Source organism: Thermobia domestica, chromosome 10, assembly GCF_964235325.1.
Source record: "Thermobia domestica chromosome 10, izTheDome1.hap1.1, whole genome shotgun sequence".
NCBI lineage: Eukaryota > Metazoa > Arthropoda > Insecta > Zygentoma > Lepismatidae > Thermobia > Thermobia domestica.
In genome coordinates, this window is record NC_137463.1 from 31,196,532 (window position 1) to 31,219,988 (window position 23,457).

At 36.6% G+C, this 23,457-nt stretch overlaps 1 protein-coding gene across 1 annotated transcript in view; it reads right to left on the reverse strand.

The window, feature by feature from the left end:
• Positions 1-23,457, reverse strand: part of rno (PHD finger protein rhinoceros) — a 91,272-nt gene that overhangs the window by 33,136 nt on the left and 34,679 nt on the right. Inside the window, exons 6-9 of the mRNA XM_081727923.1 lie at positions 21,471-21,673; positions 16,310-16,473; positions 13,051-13,199; positions 9,288-9,575 (exon numbers count right to left, since the gene is read on the reverse strand). Of these exons, the coding sequence (XP_081584049.1) occupies positions 9,288-9,575; positions 13,051-13,199; positions 16,310-16,473; positions 21,471-21,673 (804 nt within the window). The remainder of the gene's footprint in view (positions 1-9,287; positions 9,576-13,050; positions 13,200-16,309; positions 16,474-21,470; positions 21,674-23,457) is intronic.

Genomic DNA, 23,457 nt, shown 5'->3' on the forward strand with positions numbered 1-23,457 from the left:
TTTGAGTCCACTTTGGCTCAAACTCATTTATACACAAATAGATACCAAAGATACTTATTTCACTAAATGCCTCTCGTGGGATCTGTATGACCCCCCCCCCCACACACACACACACACAAAGTACGGCATTTTCGATGTATTTTATCAATAGTAAACATTGAAACGAAACAATATTTAGAATTTTTCTTCGATTGCAATTACATAACAATAACAACTACAAAAAATTCACAAAATAAACATTTATAAACTTGTAAAAAAAGTTGCTTTTGTAGTATAATCTTTTTGAGTAATGAATGGGGAATTTAGGTCTGAATATAATACGAATAATATACGGGAGTGAAACGTGATAACCCACAAATGTGTGTTCATCAAGATTTTACAAACACTTACACTTTTACGAACATTTTTTGTTTTTTGGTTTAAACCACCTTGGTTTAAACCAGCCAACCCTGACAGCTTAGACCCCAAATATAATCACTGCTTAAATAAAATGACCACTTCTTCCTAATCACCCTTAGCAACACACATTTACTAAGTACCAATAGTTATTAATATAGTTCTAACACTGGATTATTGGACGGTTTAATAGTAATATTACTCATGTTAAAGCTGACATACGTGGTCCAAATCATTTTCATATCGGTCATTACCTGATACTTTAAGCAAATACAGACAAGTTCGACGTTACCCATTGGATCAATTATTTTTGCTAATATTCAAATGAAAGGTCTATTTCAAACCAGTTTTACAAAATTACCGTGGATTGAGACTCACTGTAACAGTAGAATAAATAAATAAAACTGGACACTGGAATTGGGAGGAGACGAATCCCGGTCAACCACCAATCACATAGTTGCTCTGATCAACTGAACTACCAACGATACAAGTTTTCTGTGCTCTAATTCTCAAACTTCCATAGAACAACGATCTGCTGATAATTTGAAGATGCAATTCGACCACGCTAAATGTTTAGTTTACGGTAATATATACAACTGTGAAGATGTGTTGTATGCAATGAATGTGAGTTGTAAATAATGATAATAATATTTTATTGCACACAATTATTTAAATTATCATTTTGCCTTATGAATAAATACGTACACAATAATAGATTACTGATCCATACTCATTCAGCAGCTACTAGAAATGTAAACTATGTTAAGGTTTTCATTTGTACCTTGTCATGAGTATATTGTAGAGTACAGTCCTTAAGGTTAGTTTAAAGGAACAAGTTTTGAAGATAGATGTCACTACAGTCTTCGTATATCTATCATGTATTTTTTACCTTTTACGATAATTCACGATTTTTCTTACAAATTTCAAGCTAGAGATTTCAAATTTTTAGAGAAGAGACTTCATAACCTATCGAAGACAACAATCCGTGCCGAATTTTTTATTTTGAATTTTCTTCATTGTTGAAATGGCTTGTTTATTGAAAGGGATATCCAAACCTTTGACAATATAACTCTTTCAACAATAAAGAAAATTCAAAATAAGAAATCGGCACGGATCGTTGCCTTCGATAGGTTATCAAGTTCCTTCTCCAAAAATTTGAAGTCTCTAGGTTGAAATTTGTACGAGAAATTATAAATTTTCGTGAAAGGTAAAAAATGCATGAGAGATATACGAAGACTGTAGTGACACCTATTGGCAAAACTTGTCCGTTTACATCAACCTTAAGGTCCCTATTTATGAATTTGACAAGTGTGAACACGTTATAACAGACAATGTGCGAGTAGTGTAGCTGAACGGTTTGATTTGATTTGATTTTGTGTTCAACGTCCCGTTCAGCAGCGAGGCCGAGACGTGGACCTATGATTAACGTGGAATCCGAACCACATGAGTTCCTGCCGGGAATCGAACCCGGGTGTCCCACGCCATAGGCGCGTACGCTAACCGCTTAGCCACGAAGGAGCTCTGTAGCTGAACGGAGAAGTGTGTGTTGATCAGTGCAAAGTCGCAGTTCGAGCACCACAATCATCAACCTCATGTGCGAATTGAGGAAATCTGCTTCAGAGACTTTGATAGGCTTAAGAACAGTTTAGCACCATTGGATTCCTTGACTCTTCCCAAAGCTAAAAATGGGCCTCGAAAGTCAAAACCAACGCAAGGACTGAACTTCGGAAGATTAGACATAATAATAATAATAAAAAACTTCCGTCAGTATTTCGGGCAATGACATGAACGGTGAAGCAAGTGCATGTGTGTTCCGAAGGTGTCTACTTTGAAGGCGGTTAAGTAAATGTGTACTTGTATTGTGATAACTAAGAGCTACAACGAAATATATATTCCTTTGTAAGACTACAATTTGCACAGGTGCTGAAATGATAATCTTACTAGTCTTCGGCTAGCTGGAGACTTCGCCCACGAGCTCCCGTATTTGCTTGGCCTATAACCTCGTACTTCTCATATCCCTAACATATTTCTAATCTTAGCGGATTTCGAGATATAGCCATTTTATTGTAAAAACTGCAACACTCACACTTTTTCTTCTTTTCTCAGTGGAACATCAAAACCAGGTTACATGTAACATGTTTTTTATTAACATGTCTACTCTTAAGGGATTTCGAGATATACCCATGCTATTTTAACAATTAGTAACTCCCGCCGTTTTTCTTCCCTTCAATTCTCATGCCTCCAACCTTAAGGAATTTGTAGATATGGCCATCTTACTTGAACAACTGCAACACCGACTCTTTTCTTCCCGCCATTTTTCTCTTGTAGAAGAAATACCCAAAAACGCTGAAACACGTTTATAATTATTTTAAATAAAAAATCTAAATACTAAATTAATGTCTCTAATCTTAACGAATTCGAGATTTGGCCATCTAATTATAACAATTGTAATGCCACTCTTTTATCTTACCGTCATTTTTCTTCCCTTCTAGGGCAAATACCGAAAACGGTCAAACACGTGCTTAATTATTTTAAAGGAGAAGTACAAATACCATATTTCAGGTCTTTACCCTTAACAGATTCCGAGATACGAAAATATTATAATACCAGTAACTGTAATTCCCATCCCTTTTTCCTCCCCCCTCCTTTCCCCTTCTAGATCAAATATCAGAAAATGCTTTAAGACGTGTCTGATGATTTTAAATGAGAAGTCCATATGCCAAATTTAATGTCTCTAACATTCAGTGATTCCGAGATATGGACATTTTAAGATAACTGTCACTCTTCTTTATCTCCCTCTGCGTCAAATTTTCCAAAATTCTCCCTTATTAGGACATCATAAATTCTATGATCTGTCCGAATTTCAAGTTTCTAAATTAAGTGGATTGGCTTGGCCGTTGATCAGTTAGTCAATCATAACAACTTCTTACATATATATAGAGTAACATATTATATATACGCAAGGCAAGGTACGTACATCATTTTGCTTTTTATTTATGCAAAGTAATAATTTAAATAACTGGACATGCACTCTAATGATTTTATTATTTCCGAAGTAATGAGGAATATGTAAGAGAGAAGCTTTTTTGAGCATTGCTATACAATTTCCTCTTTTTCTATCATTCATGTAAAATAGTAGAGAAATCAGCTCTTATATATCCCGAACTGTTAAACCACTGATTCACCTTCTGCTTCAGATTTCAGATCTCTCACACATACAAGGAAGAAAGGGGATAGCACTCACATAAAATAAACATATTATCATTTTACATAAAATATTAATAAATGTAATGTGTGTGTGTGTGTGTGTAATATTTTTGGAATACATTGTCAGCGTTGCGCCGAAATCACAAATCTGAAACACCAGGGCATCAAATTAAAGATTCGCAGCTCAGTCAAATATTAAGAATGTCTTTTGCACAGGGTTGGCAAAAACCATGATTTTTATTGAAAAAACCAAAAAACCAAGTTTTTTTTTGGTTTAAAGCAGGTTCTTTTTGTTTAAACCAGTTTTTTTTTTGTTTGTTTGTTTAAATAATTTGCTCTATGTATTTATATCACATATGGACAGAAATAAGATTGTTTCGCCTTGGTGTTAGTATGCAACAACCGGGTTATGCTGGAAGGGGTCACATAAGCTTAAGGTTAGTTTAAAGGGACAAGTTTTGCCGACAGATGTCACTACAGTCTTCGTATCTCTCATATTTTTTACCTTTGACGAAAATTCACAATTTCTCTTACAAATTTCAGCCTAGAGACTTCAAGTTTTTAGAGAAGAAACTTCATAACCTATCGAAGACAACAATCTGTGTCGACTTTTTATTTAGAATTTTCTTCATGGTTGAAATGGCTTGTTTATTGAAAGGGATATCCAAATCTTTAACAATATAACTGTTTCAACAACGAAGAAAATTCTAAATAAGAAATCAGCACGGATTGTTGCCTTCGATAGGTTATGAAGTTCCTTCTTCAAAAATTTTAGTCTCTAGGTTGAAATTTGTAAGAGAGATTGTAAATTTTCGTGAAAGGTAAAAAATACATGAGAGATACAAAGACTGTAGTGACATCTACTGGCAAAACTTGTCCCTTTACACCAACCTTAAAGCGGAATCCAAACCGCTTCTCGGCTTACATCCAAGAGAAATTGTCCTTCAGTTGAACTCGAAACCGGGACTAATTGGCCACAAATGCGATACGTCTGCCGACTCACTCACGAAGGACTCCTGATAAAAATACATTTACTAATTTTTCATATTTGTTAATATAATCATCAAGAGTCATGGACAGAAAGACGAAAAGATAAACAATTGCACAAGTGGAACCATTATACAGAATTACATATGGACAATTTGAAAGTACTACAGAGTACAGAAGAACTAATTTAGTCCAAGTCAGTTCACTACGACTTTTATTAGTCCAAGTTAAAGAAATATAACGACTTACTTTACATATCAGTAAGAAAAGTGAATAAAATTACAAATTATTTGAGTCCACTTTGGCTCTGACCCATTTATACAAAAATAGTTACCAAAGATGCTTATTTCAATAATTGCCTCCAGTGGGGTTTGTATGATCCCCTCCCCCAAAAAGTACGGCATTTCGATGTATTTTATCAATAGTAAACATTATTAAAACGAAACAATGTTTAGAATTTTCCTTTGGTTGCATAACAATAATAATAAACTATTAAAAAAATCACAAAAGAAGCATCCATAAAGTTACATAAAAAAAAGTTGCTTTTGAAATATAATCTCTTTAAGTAAAGAATGGGGAATTTAGGTCTGAATATAGTACTAATAATGTATGGGAGTGAAACGTGATAACCCACAAATATGTGTTCATTAAGATTTTACGAATAGTTACACTTTTACGAACATTTTTCATTTTTTCGTTTAAACCAGCCAACCCTGCTTTTGCACTCTCAATTCATTAAGAAGGACTACCCTTTCGTGTTCCACAATTTCAGACTTGCCACATAATTTCCGTTGATTATACTGCGATCTCCGTGGAAGCCCAAAAAATCGTTTAAAAAGAACATCTTTTATCAAAATTTCTTTCTGACTGCTTATACTGCAGTCTTAGTTGGAACCCGCAGGAAGACTGGTTATTTCTAGTATGTCCCTTGCGATTGACTACAAATTACTTTAAAGAGGTCTTACAGAGGACATTTTTCCAAACTTTACAATTGCTTTTAGTGAAGTGAAAACGTGATCCATCCAAAAACTCCAGTTAGGTGAAAAAAATCCCAAACTGCAGTCTGCTTTGGCCTTGTGGCGACGACATGATAGACAAGCAGGGTGGAAAAAAAATCATGATTTTTTCAAAAAAATCATTTTTGTTGATTTTTTTGATTTAAATCGATTTTTTTGATTTAAATCAAATCTTTTTCTTCGTATAATACAAGTCGCGAACTGAAGAAAAAACATTAGGAATTGGTATTAAATGTTAATTATGCCATTTAAATGAAAGTATTGGGTTTTAATTTTGAATTAATTCCCAATCGTTAACCTATTTCAATCCCAAACAATGTTTCTTAAGCATTAAGGAAAAAGTACAGCAATGTATATCAACATGACACTTTTCTTTTCACGAAAGTTGCTGATATTTGGCAGGTGCATATTTTTAAACAATTGGAATTAGCTAGCGGCACGGAATATATAAAGTACATAAATTTCGCCTAAAATTAACTAACTCATTGTATGACCTATGGAACCCGGAGGTTCAATGCCATGTTCAGAAAAGCTCTCCTGACTTCTATCCTTAGTCAACTGAATCCAGTTTCTATTTTGTATTCTTATTTCTGCGAGATCCATCTTAATATTGTCCTTCCATCTGCGCCTAGGTCTTCCTAATGGTCGTTTTCCGATTGATCTTCCAGTTAAGACTTTGAAAGTGTTCCTACTTTCTTTACTGGCTACATGTCCTGCCCACCTGAGCCTCCAAGATTTTATGACCCTAACAATGTTTAGTGAACGGTATAAATTATGCAGTTCCTCATCATGAAGTTTTTGCCATTCCTCATTTCCGTTCCTTTTGGTTCCGAATATTCGTTTCAGGATTTTATTCTCAAATACTTTCAGTCTGCGTTCTTTCTTCAGCGTAAGCGACCAAGTTTCACAACCATACAGCACAACAGGCATAATTATCGTTTTATATATTTTAAAGCTTCAAATTCCTCGACAGAATTCGCGACGATAAAAGATTTTGAACTGAATAATAACACGAATTCCCTGCTTTTAGTCGATATTTAATTTCTTCGTGAATATCGTTTTCTGATCCTATATATTAGCCGATGGCAGAACTTTCTTTTGTCTTTATGAGATGAGCTTTTGTAAGTCAAAAATTTTCTGCAGGGATTCCAAAATAAAAAAAAAAATCAAGATAATCAGTTCCAGTAGAAGAAACACTTATGATTGTTAAAAATATGCTTTATGTGACGTGAAAAACAGTTCAAATGCGAGTTGTCCGTGCATTTAAGACATCTATACATAGCAGGCACGTTTTTATACTTTTCTGTTGGCTATTTTATTTCCTCTGACAATGTTTCCTGCACAGGCGCGGCAGACTTTCTGCGACCACATGGTAGATCGCGGCATGTTCTGCAATGGGGTCAAGTATCCACTTTATCAAAAGTATTATTCGATATTTTAACGCATCCAAAATTTGTCGTGTTACGATCCCGAGGAACTCCTATGTATTTAGTACATAAATTTCGCCCAAAATTTCATTTTTTTCTTTTTTTTTTTTCTTTTGTTTCGGAGAGGGGATTGGACCCCTCTAAATACGCCCCTATTATCTGGAAACAAACAAATAGACGTGGACACAAAAGAGTTTTCGTCTTAAATGTCCATGGTGATTTCCCCGTTGGAATATAAATTTTAAAAGCCTGTGTTACAAAGAGAAGAAAGCAGGGTTCACCCGTAACACGTTCAAACGGGATTTTCCCTGATCGTTCCCTACATAATGCTCGTTTTCATACTGTGCTTACATACATTTGAGTCTCATTGTATTATGATTATTATCTTCCATAATCGAAATAACAGAAAAGAAACGGGATTTTACTTACTTTCACTTTAAATTAATTCATTTCGGAATTTGATTTAAATCAACGATTTTTATTTAAAAAATCAAGTGATTTAAATCTTGATTAAAATCGTGATTTAAATCAGACTGATTTAAATCAATCCACCCTGTAGACAAGTAATCGCCATTATTATTATTATTATTATTATTATTATTATTATTATTATTATTATTATTATTATTATTATTATTATTAAGTATTTTGCCTTTTGGCAGGTCCTGGGATATTATCAACTATCCAACTAAAATGTAATTATAAGCATTTTACACACAGTATGCTTTGTTTCCTGCCTAACGTACATTTTCCATGAATTTCTTAAGCACGGATTAATAAGATAATCCAGAAGTATTGGTTCGCTCATGTTTCCTAGCATAGTGTTACCTATTTTCATTAATTACAAGAGCCAGGAGCAGTAGAGTGATCGTGAAATCTAGCTCTCTAGAAGACAACACAATGTAGTGGGGAATGGCGTATACTATAAGGGTTGAACACCCATCAACTGCACCAAAGTCAAGCCCCGGTCGTAGATCACATCCCATAGTTCATAACCTCAGTATTGAGTAGGGGCGAACCAAACTAAGAATTTCAGTAGAGTTACTTACAATATATAGAAGAAAAATAAGGTAACAAAGCTACATAAAGCACACAAAGGTTTTCAATTTAACCTTTTTAAATTTTATTGTATCTTTTTACACGATAGGGTAGTACCTTCATTATTCGAGAAAAAAAGCACTAATAAAGCTTTTTACTTCTTTTTTTGTTTTGTTTTTTCAAGCCTGGAGGCATTGCAGAATACGTTACGTACAGTTTCACGCCTTTCTGAGTCGAGACATAGGGGGATGATGACGTCATTACTTTAAAAAAATAATTTTTTGTTAGGCCTATTTTTATTATTTTTTTGGCAGGCTTACTTTTGCACCTGGAAGATTAAAATTTTGCACACACATTCAGTGCACCCCTTAGTATTTTTCAGATTTGATTCAGATATCTGCGTTAACACATGGGGGTCTAGAGGGGCAAAAGGTAAAAAAAATTAACAAAAAAAAAAAAACATTTTTTCGCGATTTTTTCGCCTTGGATACATGATGGAAACATGGGGAAGAGAATGAGGTACGAACCATGATCTAAGAATTAATATGTCTCAGAACTGAGATCCTGTTTATGTGGGGATCTGGGGTAACGTGGAGATATTGTTAGCACATTCGTAAATATTTTCCCCTTACTTTTCAAGATAAAAGCCTGAAATTTTGTACACACCTTAGTATTTTTCAGTTAATTCTGAGATCTGTGCGTTAACACAGGAAGTCCAGAAGAGCTCAAAATTTGATTTTTTTTTTCAGAAAAAAATTCCGATTTCTTTAAAAATATGTCGCTTCAGGGACATGATAGGGAAATTTGAATAGTGCCGTTTGAAAGGCTTATCAATTCTGAAGAGAATGAGATACGAACCATGATCCTAGGTTAAATAGGGATGATGCTGTAGCTGCTTGACTGAAATCTATAATTTACCAAAAAAAAAAAAAAAAAAGTCTTTAATGATCTTAAGTTAAAACTAACGCAGTGTGCGTCTTGTCCACGCAATTGGCGCACATTCAAGAGGGTCAACCATCGACTATCTATATCACTCGTTTTGGTAGAAGATTCCACTACGTCTTAATTGTAATACCCTTCCACTTGTCTCACAATGAGTTGTTAATGAAACTTCTGTTCTCTACACGAACTACACCACACACACGTGCGTTTGGCCGCATGGAAGCATGGCACTTTAATACAAATTACATATGCAAAACAAAATTTTAAAACTTACTGGAATGCTGGAGATTTTCGTAATGGGCTCCATCCTTTCGACACAACCTATGCTCACTTCAGGTATCCACAATGCACAACTAACGTGCGCCCACTTCTGTCCCGATCTGGTACATTTCATTGCACCACCTTTGTTTGGACACAACACACACTCCGGCCTTTGGCCAAGAGCACAAGTCCTACACAACCATGAGCCCGAAGGGATGGTTGTAATTCCATAGCACGCTTGATGCACACATATATTGCATGAATCACAAAACACCATTTCGTTTCCATCTTCTGAATCCGGCTGCAAAGAAAGAAGAATTTTAAGTAACATATAAACTAATATTCTCAATGTTAACTGCCTTATCACAAATCAATAGCTACCCGAGCCCCCCTACTGACTTCCTCTAACTGGAATTTCCTTCTAAACTGGGTTTCATGTGTAAATCATTACCATAGTTCTACTACTTTACCGGCGTAATCTCGAAGAGACGATCGAAAAAAAATTCTTCGTTCTTCCAGTTTTGTTATTTAGTTCAAATATTTTATGTGCACTGCTACACAATTCTTTCATATATTGATTTTCCGACATGATTAACAAAATCTGACAATCTACCTAAACTCCTGGCGGAACAGACCAGCTGGTAGCACTCATGATTTTAGATTTATATACGGTCAGCGTATCGGCTCTCCACACACTGATACTGACTTTCTACATCAGCGTTTGCTAATTCTTTCCAAGTAGCTCCTCATTTGTTCTCATGACGGTGGATAGACGCCAGAATGCTTTACCATCTTTGAGTACAAACGGTCACTTTCACCCATTTTTCCTTTGACCCAGATATGGCGCTGCTTGACTTCGCTGATCTCACGATAAGCCGTACTCCAGTGCAACTAGAGTTCTGGCAATTTGACAATCAGTTTAACTTTATCATTGTTACTAAAAAAGATTTCAGTCAATTTTATTTTCTCCCACAAATATCACAATAACAGATAAACAGAACAATTACAAATTATGAGGGAGAACCAGAAACTAAGGTTACAAGACCGATATTTCTGGAGTTTCAATTCTTGTAGAGGAATTAAGAGTGGAACACATGGAGTAGGCAACTGCAGAGTTTCTGGTACCCGCTACCTACGGCGCTAGTTGTATGTAAACACAAATGTTCAGTGCGCCCGCAAACAGCTCAGAAGACGCCATGATGTTGAAGCAGTTTCGCTGGGACGTCATCGATCACCCTCCCTACAGCCCGGACATCGCTCTTAGTGACTTTCAACTGTTCCTGCATCTGAAGGAGCACCTAGAAGGCCCTCGCTTTGCTTCAGACGAGGAGGTAAACGAAACACTTCATGATACCGTAGCTGAACATGCAAGGACGGAATTTTTACCAGGGGGGAATCTTCAAACTTATCCCACGATGCGATAAGACCCTCGATCGATATGAAGACTATCGAAAAATAACCTAATATATGTACTATCTGTTGATTGTATGGGATAATATACACACGTTTCACTGCAGACTTTGTAACCTTACATTTTGATCACCCGTTGTATATAAATCTGGTAATACTTTGTACATCTTAGATGCTGTAATTCCCAAATGATATATCCTAATATTTAAGTTATCTTCAAAATTGTATAAAATGCTGAATCTATTGATTAAGATGAGATTTGGTAGCGCTTCATCTTAAGCCCTTAGAGACATATTACGGGATTTTTGTGTTTATATGCCACGTCCATCTCGAAAGAGTGTATTAATGTATTACTTGTATCTCTCGACAAAATTACTTTCATTGTACGCACTGAGGACATAACTCAGTTACTGAATGCAAGATAATTTCACACTAAACACTGCAGCCTATGTTATTTGCCAAACACAGAATATGCATTTAGCAGCGAAGGAATATACTTTCAAATGACTTTTTCTAAATATGAGCTGATAGCATAATGTTTGTTAACTGTTAAAACTCACTCTATATTCAATTTTTGTTCTGAATAATTCAAAACATCAATGTTCAGTTTCTTAAACAACGTGGAAAAATATGTGAAATTTAGTTACTTTTTGAAAATTAGATCAAATGGCCCTTTCAACTTTTTGTTTAAAAAGAGAAAAATATAAAGGACATTCAAATGAAACCCGGTCACTAGTGTAAAGTAACGGTAACGATTGTATTAACTCAAAAATATAGTTATACACAGTACACATACTCACACATGTAGTGATACAAAGTACACATACTCAAAAATAGTCGCCAAAACTGTTGGCACATTTATCCTATTGCGACACTAGCCAGTCGATTCCATCCTTAAAGAAGCTAGTAGGCTGCTGTTGGATCCAGGCCTGGACTCAATCATACACTTCGTCGTCCGTTGCGAATCGATGTCTGCGAATAACTTGTTTTAGAGGTCCAAACACATGAAAATCACACGGTGAAAGGTCGGGCCTGTACGGTGGATGTTCCGAAACTGCTGCAATGTCGTCTTCACCGCATTGGCCGTGTGTGGGCGGGTGTTATTATGCAGGAGGATAACACCATTAGACAACATGCCTGGGTGTTTCGACTTGGCTCGTGTAAGGTTCTGTAAAGTGGCTTGATAACGCTGGCATTGATGGTGGTACCCCGTTCCAGGAACTCGACAAGCAGTGGGTCCTTGTGGTCAAAAAAAGACATCATGACCTTACCAGAACTGGTGTCCACGGCCTTTGATTTCTTTGGAGGTGGTGAAGTCGCATGTTTCCACTGCTTGCTTTGACGCTTGCTTTCCGGTTCAAAATGGTGACACCATGTTTCGTCCCCTGTGACAATACGCGACAGAAAGCCGTATTCCTCCTCATGATAATGTTGTAGATGACTCAAAGACAGCACCATTCGAGTATTGCGCTGTTCGGTGGTCAGTTGGGTGGGGAATCCACTGCGCACAAATTTTTCGAAAGTTCGAGTTTTGATGCATTACGGTGTGGGCGGTGCCCACGCTAATACCCAGTAACCGATGGATCTCGTCCACGGTGATTCTGCGGTTGTCCAAGACTAAAACATTCACTTCTGCAATCATTTCCGGTGTGATGACACGATGAGCCTGTCCAGGACGAGCATCGTCTTCCAGTGACTCGCGCCCCCCGAGGAATCTTTTGCGCCATTCAACAGCACTTGCACGACTCAGACTGTACTCACTGCATACAGCCTCCATCCGTCGATACATTTCAGTCCCTCCAACTCCCTCCGCCGCCAAAAATCGAATCACTCCTCGTTATTCCTGCTTACTCACCTGTATGTTCGGTAGTGGACGATAACTTGTGTGACCACCTTTTCGGCGTGAAACCACATTCAAAGAAATCTATGCAACGTCAAACGGTGCGTACGCGTCAGTCTCTCTACCAATCGATGGCGCCACCATACCCGCAGTAACGTGGTGCCACCTTACATGTAAGGCAAAGTTAGACGCACTGACCAGGTTTCATTTGAATGTTCCTCATATATTACATATGAATATTTTAATAATCGTACTTCGTTTAACTAAATAGGTTATTATAAATTTGCACTTAGCTATTAAGCTAACATTTAATACAGAAAAAAAAAAAAAAAAAAAAAAAAAAAAAAAAAAAAAAAAAACATTTGGAACTACTGACATGCAATTTTACACACAATACGTTCAACGGTGATTTCGAAACTTTGTATATTTAAGCATTTATGTTGTGCTATATTCAATCGATGTTGTGCAAATCATTTAAGACTTTAACTGTAAACTGATAATGAAAATTTCATAAATATATACTTACAGATCTACAAACATCACAAATAACATTTTCATCGTATTCTATTCCGAGGCCTTCTTCTGTTTTGACGATGGTCTGAATCTTTTCCCAGCAACGAATTTCCAATTCCTCTATTACTCGTTCCAATTGCTCTTCCCTTATTGGATGAAGACCTACAATAAATATTTAAATTCATCAGATAAAATTTTCATAACTTTTCTTCATAACTTTTCTAAGAAACTTTTACAAACAAAGTAATTCCACAGCCGACGGTTCGTGGACCACCAATTTGTTCCAGTGTAGCGTACTTCTCATGCAATGACAATGTTCCTTGGATATTCCACTAATTATGTGAATATTGTGATAATTGCAACGCTACGCTGGCTCAATACCTGTGACAAATTATTACAGATAGCTGTAATTAATTAAACTCAAAATGACTAAACATGACACGATAGTAGGTCTATCTCTAGTATTCATTTTCTTTTCTTTTCATGCACCGTTGTCGAGGCGTTCTTGGTTTGAAAGCAACGTTGTGCACGCGGTTCCGGGTTCCATTCCCGACTGGAAAGCATTACAACTAGAAACCATCATAGTAGTTCGGATTTCACCTTAAACTGTTGGTTCACGTCTCATTAGCCTCGATACTGGACGCTAAACTTCAAGTATGTATAAAAGAACGAATGTTGTTACCTACGTGGTGCGTCAATGATTATTATTTTCCTACAAAATATGTGAAACATGCTTCGGCCCCAACCCCGTCGCCCTCTTACGGAGGAAAGGAATGAATGACTTCGGCTGTGTTGTCAATTTGTTGTCATCAGTCGTTTAGTCCTAGAATGGCTAACAAGACAGTGTACAGCGAAACCCGCCAAATTATTTGGAATATTTCAATGTGGCAAACCTGTCCCGAATCCAACTACTGAATGACTTGGCCAAAGCAACTTGCCCCTCCTCTTTCGAGAGAGGTACGGGAAGACACACATCGACAGCAGGGGCACACTTAAAATAGAAAGGCTCTAAATATTTTGCACCACACAGTCGCTCTTTTATATAAATTAGTGAGTTAATATGCATACACTGATGTATAACCATATACGAACTTTTTATTTTTACTTCCTTGTGACTCAATTGTGTTCTTTTGTCCTAATAGAAGTAACTGTCCCTCTGAAACCACGAACCCTCGTCGTCGGTGTAGAGAAGAAAAATAATGATAAAAATCAAAAATCGTCCAACAATTGTGTCTCACTCTTACACATGGTTGTGAAAACTCCTCAAAAAATCGTAATATATGTGACTACTACGGCGTGGGACTACTGTTAGCCTGCAGAACAGCTCTGATTCGTCGTGGAGTAAGACAAGAATAGTTCCCATTTCTCAGCACTCAGTTCCTTCATCGAAGACGGAGAATATATCTGCTCCAGTTAATAATATTGAGGTCTGAATATTGGGTAGGTGTTATAGTTCATCACAAAGTTTACACAACTACGCGACAATAGCTCGACCCTGGTGAATTGGTGCACTGTCATCTTAAAAAATTGCATCATCCGTCGGAAACAACCTCCGCACCATAGGATGGACGTTGACATCTAAAACGTTTACATAATCATTTGCGCTGTAAGAATGTAATCATAGAGTTCACGAATCTTCTGCTCACAGCATCACATTGCCGCCGCCACATTTCACACCAGGGAGGAGGAAGTTTAGAGAATAAGCTTCTTTGGGTGTACGCCATACATAAACACGACTTGTTGCAAATAAAGTAAAAGCAGACTCATCGAATCATATTACGCGTTTCCAATCATCGGTGGTCCACTCTGTATGTTCTCGGCACCATTTTCATTGCGCTCAAGTCCCGTTTGTAAATTATATTACAACCCGACTGCGGACGTTCAGGCCATGCAACTCGTATCAGAATGTGACTGACGCAATAGGCCGTTCGAAGTATTGAGCTTCACAGTCATTTTTGTCACATTTGTTTCCACTCTTTGGTGACAATCCTCCTCTCTATGTTCAGCGATAGCTGTCGTTGAGCTATCCACTATTACTGTTCGCCGATGTTGTTCCGTCACCATTTTTTTTGTAGCCCATCATCACAACACTGTTTCTACTTGCCGCGTACCCACAATTTGACCTGTCTGGAAGTCTCACATTTTGTAGCACTACATCTGCCTGCTTCAACATATGCCTCTTTCACTCCGCCTGACGTCCTATAGACAATCACCTAAAAGAGCACTACCAGGCGTTACACACGCATCTTCAATGTTACCATCTCACACGTTCTGTGTTACAAACTACAGATATTTTCATCATCCTGATAACAATTTGTATATATTTGAATACCAAAGCGGAATACAAAATGAATGAATTACCAGAAAATATAGGAAATATAATCACACTATTTTCTATCTTTACTTCATACTTCTTGCCCTTCTATCTGATGAAAGTAATCACGTACTTTTTTTCTTTTTCTTTTTTAATGAAATTTCTAGTTTTACCTCACACGATTTCGTATCGAGACTAAGGAAGACGATGATGATTATAAGGAATGAAATTGTGGAATGAAGAAAGTGGGAGAAAACGGGAAAACCTTGAGAAAACACAACAAAGAAGTGTTTGTCCACCATAAATTCCACCTGGTGCAAACTGGGATAAAGCTACACCCATCACAGGTGAGTGCTCTGAGTACCGTAACTCCCATACTTTTTCCTTCTTTTTAAAGAGCATGTGATTATGTTTTCACAATTCTCTGGTAAACAGTTTTCTATACATAACTGGATGAGAACTTCTTATTTTCATTTAACGTGATCTGTTTCAACTAATTATGAAACGCAATAATCAAGCTATAATTACGTATAATATCAGGCTTACTAAAACGGTTCACAAAGTAGCCACATAATCAAATCTGCTAGTTTGGAGAATTATAGTCAGAGTTGGCATACACCAGGTAAATTCAGCCTCCATTGACGTTATCTTCTGTGAAAGGAATTAATTATACTCAAGAAACTGAAGCATCAATATTTCCAGAGTTGTTCGTCTACAACCAAGTCTTCACTATTAATCCATACCTTCTTGTATTAATGATACACGGACCCAAAATATTGAATATAAAAACTGTTATTCAAAGCTGCGAACTCAACGACGAACATTCTCAATTTTATTGTGAAATTGAAGTATAACTTCAATCCCTAACAGAATATAAAACTTAAGTATAGTTTTCAAATGCCCAACTGCAGAGCTTCTAGATTATAAATATTATCTAGATATATAGTAGCTGACTTACCCATTAATGCACGTTCCCCGTTCATTGTCTGCAACCAACAAAGATCACAGTCATCCAAATCGTACGAACACGCTTTCTCTGCTTTAGCTGGAGTATTAGATAAATAATGGTCTTCGCTTGAGAAAAATTCATCACTGGTGATACGAATATATTTATTTTTTGGTCTGAAAGGAACAAGAAAATCTTGATACACTTCTCTAATACACACACACACAAAATGGAACACAAAAATGAGGTAAAAGTGTGTGCCAAAATATAAGACTTATATTAAAGTATACTCTGATATTATTCAACCCAGCACCAATATCCCGTTGATGGTGCAAGGACCTACTCTGAGCACATTGTTATGGCCTATTCTCACCCAAAATGTATTGCGTGTAATTATAAAATACGTTTTTGATTTAATTTCCAAGAACAATTTTTAGCCAGTTCTCTCCTTTACTTGAAACGTTTTTTCACTAATGCTATCATACCTACCTGTAAATCGAGTTGTTAAAAGTGTTATTTCAGACGCTGATGCTTGATCCTTCTGAGAGGGAGAGGAAGAGGGAGATAAGTTTTCTGTGTGGACTGAATTATTGCTCTTAAACAAAATATATATAACGGACTGTAACCTGTTCCGTCGCTCTATGATAGTAGGTAACAAATGAAGATGAATATTGTTAAGAAAAAAATTAAAAGTGAAATGAAATCTTTCATTTTTGCATCCCATGATTATGTCCTGAAATTTAAAAAAAAAAAAAAAAAAAAATGGATGATTAATTATCGTAAATGGTCAATGACTGTAAAAGAATAGGTGAAATGAGTTGAGTTAATTTTGAGTTTAACGTTCCTTTCAGCAGCGAGGCTATATGAAACGGGACCTACTGATTAACGTGGAATCAGAACATGAGCTCCCGCCGGGAATCGAACCCGGGTCTCATACGATAACGGCTTAGCCACGAAGGAGCTCTAGAATAGATAAAATGAGAATACAGGAGAAAAATATAAAATTGGGAAACTAGTATCGCAATGTGACCTGAAGTATTGTTAACTTCTTTGCAAGTCTGTGTGCTCCACCAGGGATTGCCATGGATCACGTATATTGAGAATTCGTGTTATCAATTCTACCACAAAAAGAGAAGAACTTGTCTATTCAAACAAAGCTGTAGCAGGTTTTAAAGTATATTGTATGAAACGAGAATCTACTGCATGTTTCAACATGCAATATTCTTTCGATTTTTGTTTTATATATATATATATATATATATATATATATAGTGTGTGTGTGTGTGTGTGTGTGTGTGTTATACAGTCATGGAAAGTGCATGATCATAGTTTATTTTTATAATCAATACGTTTTTTCTGTTTTCACGGAGTAGTACGCTCAGTTGAATATCTTACTCTCAATAAAAATGAAGAGTTGTTCACTTTTATTTTCACTTGCAAAACAAGACAACTGAACAGGGAAACCAATGTGACACGAATAGCATATCCAAGTGTCTATCTGATATAAGACTTTAACACGTATTCCCGAAGTGCGCCACCTTAGGGAAGAATGGCACGCACCACCGGTGGCGCACATCAGGATTTTCGAAAAGCATAGCTTCTTCATTACTGTCAGATGTCGGACTGACCGTGTTAATGTAGTAAAACCAACCTGAAATTTGGCGCTACACTGTTTTAAAACCGAAGAAAGTCTAGACGACTGAAAAAGGGACTTTTCTGTTTAAAACGAGATAGTTTCAACATCGTCAATACAATTAAAAGGTAGAAAAAATAAGTTCTTTTCAAAAGTTCTGTCCCAGTTTCCCCCCCCTGAAAAGTCAAGCTTTTACTGAAACTATGTCTGGCATTCGATAATTGTGATATGATAAGTCTAGGCTAACGGAAACTTATGCTTGCCAATTACTACTGAATATACACTTTGCAGTAACAAGTATTTCGTTCGATGTTCCGAAACGGCATTTCCAGTTGTTCCTTCATGTCACCGTTTTAGCGGTAAGGAACAAACTGCTTCCACTGATTTTTCGTTAATTGTTCATCGAATGCCGAAAATTCGCTGGATCTGAAGCGCACACATTCAAAAATCCTGATGGTACGACTCCCTCCCTCATAGCTGAGAATCATGCGTGTTATTGTTGAGTTTAGTTGATTTTCAGTTCGGCGTCCCTTTTATCAGCGAGGCTATGTGAGACGTGGAACTACAGGTTAACGTGGAATACGAACCACATGAACATCTACTGTGAATCGAAGCCAGGTCTCCCAAGCCAAAGGCGCGTACACTAAAAGCTTAGCTGCGAGTGACCTCATGTGTTGCTGTTGTTGAGTATTGTTCCTCCTTCAGGGAAAGATATCCGGAACCAGAAAGCATTTCCAGACGTGTCAGTGATCCTTGCGCTCCTTCAAGCTTTATTCAATGTCACCAAAGTACACTAGTTTGTAAAATTCTAAAGCTTAATACCAGTGATTTCACGTTGTAGGAGAGAACTGTTTAGGATACATAATAGTGTATGTGAATAATAGTTGCTGCTGTAATCGTGACAATAAATGTTGATATTTTGGAATAGGCTTACAGTTTTTTTTTTTTTTTAACGTATGAGTTGGCAACACTACTTCCCATTGAGTAGAAAGAAAGAGCTGTTGGCCAGGTTCACAAGATTTTCTCAACTGTACTTGTCAGAAGCCGACGACTTACAAGTGTCACTGGCTAGACAATGATGTACTAGAAATAGATACCTCGAAATTACAAGAAACATGCATTTTAATGGTAATTATATTTTGAACACCCAATGTCTTAAATCCTCGTCCTTCAATATATATATATATATTTAAATCTAGTGTTTGGCGGTCTTAAAAAAAAAAAAAGTCAATAATGATGAACAAATGGTACGTTACTATGGACACCATTTTTTAAAGCAGTTTATTAGGAAACAGCCCATTACTATCGGATTCAAGCAATGGGCGATATACCAAGCTGAAACAGGTTACTGTTTCCATACATAAATTTACGCAGAAAAACAGGGGTGAGGTTACTGTAAAAGGACTGAGAGCGTCTGTTATCATGAATAACATATCAATTGCTGATAACTATTGTGAACACATATTCTACTTCGACCACTTTCTTACAAACTTCGAACTCATCAAAACGTTAACTGAAAAGAATATAGCAGCTACTGGTAAGTACGGCCAAACCGCATGAATAACTGTCTTGTGGTAAACGACAAAGAAGTAACATTTGGGCTCAGTCAATTACAAATTCGATAGTGACGAGATACATATTATTGAATGGAAGATATGAAAACAGTTGAGTTGATTTTGAGTTTAACATCTCTTTCAGCAGGGAGGCTATATGAGACGTCGACCTACTGATTAACGTAGAGTCCGAACCACATGAGCTCCCGCCGGGAATTGAACCCGGGTCTCCCACGCCAAAGGCGCCTACGCTAACCGCTTAGCCACGGAGGAGCTCGACACGGAAACAGCATTTGGATATACGAGAACACTTATACATTGACAATGATTTATATGTAGTATTTTGTATTTTCTGTTTCATACAGTATAATAGACTAAACTGTACACTGAATAGTCCATTCCATACATGTTTCTATTTTCTTAATAATTTCTCTTTGTAATACAATAGGGTTGCCACTCGTCCCTGAAAATCCGGGACCTTCACGGAATCGAGATCTGCGTCCCGGCGTCCCGAAAATATTTCTCGGGACGCTTAAATGACCGGAATTTCAGCGAAGAAGAAACGAAGGGAATATTATAGTTTGCTTTTTTCACAGGATTAGGTATATAGTTCTCTTGAACTTCTGAGTATGGCAATTCAAAAGTTAAAAGAAAGAAAGAAAAAAAAAAATACCTAAAACATGGATTTAATTAAGTTCAAGATTGACATTAAAATTGAACGAAGCATTCGTTTCATTGGGCCAGGTCTTGAACAACTCTATCTAATGGAACACTTCTTTTTATTTTACGCATTTCAAGGATTCTCGTAATTTAGCAGCGTCCCGGATTTTCATTTTTGAAATATGGCAACCCTATAATAACAGCATGTGTCAAAATTTGGAACGTTTCTCAAATGTACAATCCGCGGCAAAAAACCTGCAACATGAGAATGTAAGTTTATTGTGATACTACGCCTAACAGCACAGGTAATCAACATAACGTCTACGTGGCACGAATCACGCCAGGATAAACCTCGGCGTCCTCCCGTGAACACTTATTTTGGAGCAAAATACTTCGTCATTTCACAATAAACTTACATGATTATGTTGCAGGTTTTTTGCCGCTGATTGTACAAAATGTTATTCATAGGAACTGCCACGATCCCCAAATGGGACTTTAAGACAAAAAACATTTATGAAGACAATGTAAAAAAAATTCCAAAGAAAAGGATTGTAAAACGCCATTTCTAGTCTAGTACTAACACTTTGTACATTTTATACACAAAATTTCAAAAATAGAAATCTGGCAGTTAATGAGTTAAGAATTTGCATATTTTTAAGTAATGTCTTAAATCTCGTCATTTTGTTTATTTGAAAATATTCTTCCTTTAGTACCAATGTGCCTCGAATACTTGCTGAAGTAAACACTGTCCAGTGTACAGCCAACTCACTTTTCCACTTTCTTATAATGAACACATTTGCCATTCTTAAACGAAGCATGATCTATAAACGGTTCATTTCTAAAGGAAGAATAACAGTCTTTCTTTCTACATGGGAAGATGCTTATTTTTGGAACTTGATTAATTCTGCCTTTCTGTTTTATTCATGCCAATACATTCATATTATGCATCTTTATCATCAAGTTATACGCAGTGCATATATGAAAATAAAATTACTAATGCTCTACAATGATATACATGTTGCGTTTCATTTAATATTAAATTACATAATTTCGAATCACTGATAATTTTTTTTTTTTTTTTTTTTTTTTTTTTTTAGTTATTTCACTACTTTTATACACTACTACTGTTCTTAGAAAAATTATCAGTGATTGACGCTGAGTTTGGGTCATTACGATAGTAATAAGTTTTGAAGTTAAAAAGTTCTAACATTTCTCTATTATTTAAAAAAATATATAAAACAGAAGTGGATAACCAATTCCTCTAAAACATACACAAGAAGACAAGAGAACTATACATGAATTCTAGGCTTCTAATGCTATTACTTACAATCTGAAATCTCGGGACCGTTCACTGCAACCCTGGCTAATAACGGTAACCGATGGTTGCGGAAGTGAATCCGGGTTTACAGGAACTTGTACGCCACGCTCCCATTCTTGCTTCCACTGATCAGTGATGACCCAATATTCATCCGGTGACAACGGTTCGCTATCGGGTAGTTTCATGGCACTGATCAAGTCTTTGCGGAAGAGCTGGAAAGACAAGAAAACACACCAAACTTTAATTTTAAAAATTTCAAATTATGACTACACAAAATAATGTGAACTTCTTCAGACCGACAACAAAAGTTCGTCAACAGTTTAGTAGTTATCAGAATTTTTAATCCGAAAGTAAACATCAAACACTGTATTGTAATTTACATGATGCTTCTGTTAAGTTGTACAATTAGGCATCTAGTGCTTTAACAATATAGATCAGCCACCGAAACTGAGAATTATGGCTCGGACTTTTATGAAATCTCATATGTTTATCTTGACATTTTTTTATATATGGCTAATTGACTATAAAAACATTTCTCACTCTTGTAAACACGAAAATACGGTTATTAGTCACATAAATGAATATTAAATCCATATTTTACCTAGGAGGACATGGTGGCTCAATGGTAGAGCGCTTAGCTCTGGTGCGTGGGGTCCCAGGTTTGATCCCCGGCAAAGTAAGTTTGAAATGGAATATTTGAGTTTTACGTCCGACGGTTATGTCGGTTAGGCTAAAGGAGATGATGATGAGAAATGAATGAAATGGTGAAATGAAGAAAGTGGGAGGAAACGGGAAACCCACGCATACGGTGTTTGTCCACCACAAAGTTCACTTGGCGGCAGCGGGGTTTGAATCCGGGACCCCATGCACCAGAGGTGAACGCTCTACCACTGAACCACCGCGGCCCCCGCTAAGTAAGTCTGTGTGGACAACATCGTGTCCGTGGGTTTTCTCGGGCACTTCCGTTTCTTGCCCCTTTCTCATTCCAGCAATTCTTCCATCATTATTCACTTGCTTTAATCATCGCCTGACAGTTACAAATAACAAACCATAATCACTACGAAATGAAGCAGAGTCATTACCAAGTGTTTTGGGGGAAACTAAATAATATCCTTATGTTCCATATTTCTTACAATTAATCAACTTACAAAAACATATAAAATGTAAATTGTATAGGTAACATCTTTAAAAAATGTAACCTTTTCGGTTCTTCAATTCATCGTCTTTATTTGCTTTCGAAAAACTCTGAAACTGTGGTTCTTTTTTCCCCTCCCACAATTTTACTTTTCATACTCGACTTGCATCTGATGTTAAATACAAAACTGAAGTTTTTATACTGAAGAGCTGACTCAAAGTATTTTTAAACAAAATAAGTAATTTAGTGGTGATCTCCTGAACATTACAACTTATAAATATTGGAATTGCGAGAAATCGTGAAACATTAAATGTAATGCGTGACTTCGGCAAATAACGTCAGTCGGGTAATAACGCCACAGTGCTAGTATGAACATCTGGTTCTTAAGGCGATCACTTATGGGTGTGTGATAAGCAGTGACGAATGTTGTCTTTGTAGACACAAAAACCATAGGCCAGCCACAAGTCAGCAGAGAGAAAGCAGTGAACAAGTGTTGACGTAGCAGCCGCGAAGCAAAGGAAACAACTCGCAAATTTTTAGTGCGTCAAACGAGGTATGTGAATTGTTTGTGTAAAAGCAAGATTTTACTATTACTAAACGTGTGCGTCGATAGGGCCATACTTGCATAACAGTATGATACAGATAATATATGCAGGACAGCTGTTCTTGGTATAGAAAGAATGGTCAAAACAAAGTCAATTGCTTCTGGAAATAACGCCACTATCACGTCGGGAAATAACGCCACTCCATCTAATCGCTAATCGAAACTAATACTATTGTTAAAAGTTTGTTTTTTGTCGAAGTGTTTATGAAATGTGAAACGTCTGATGTTTTATTCATTTTCTTTTCCAAATGGAAAGG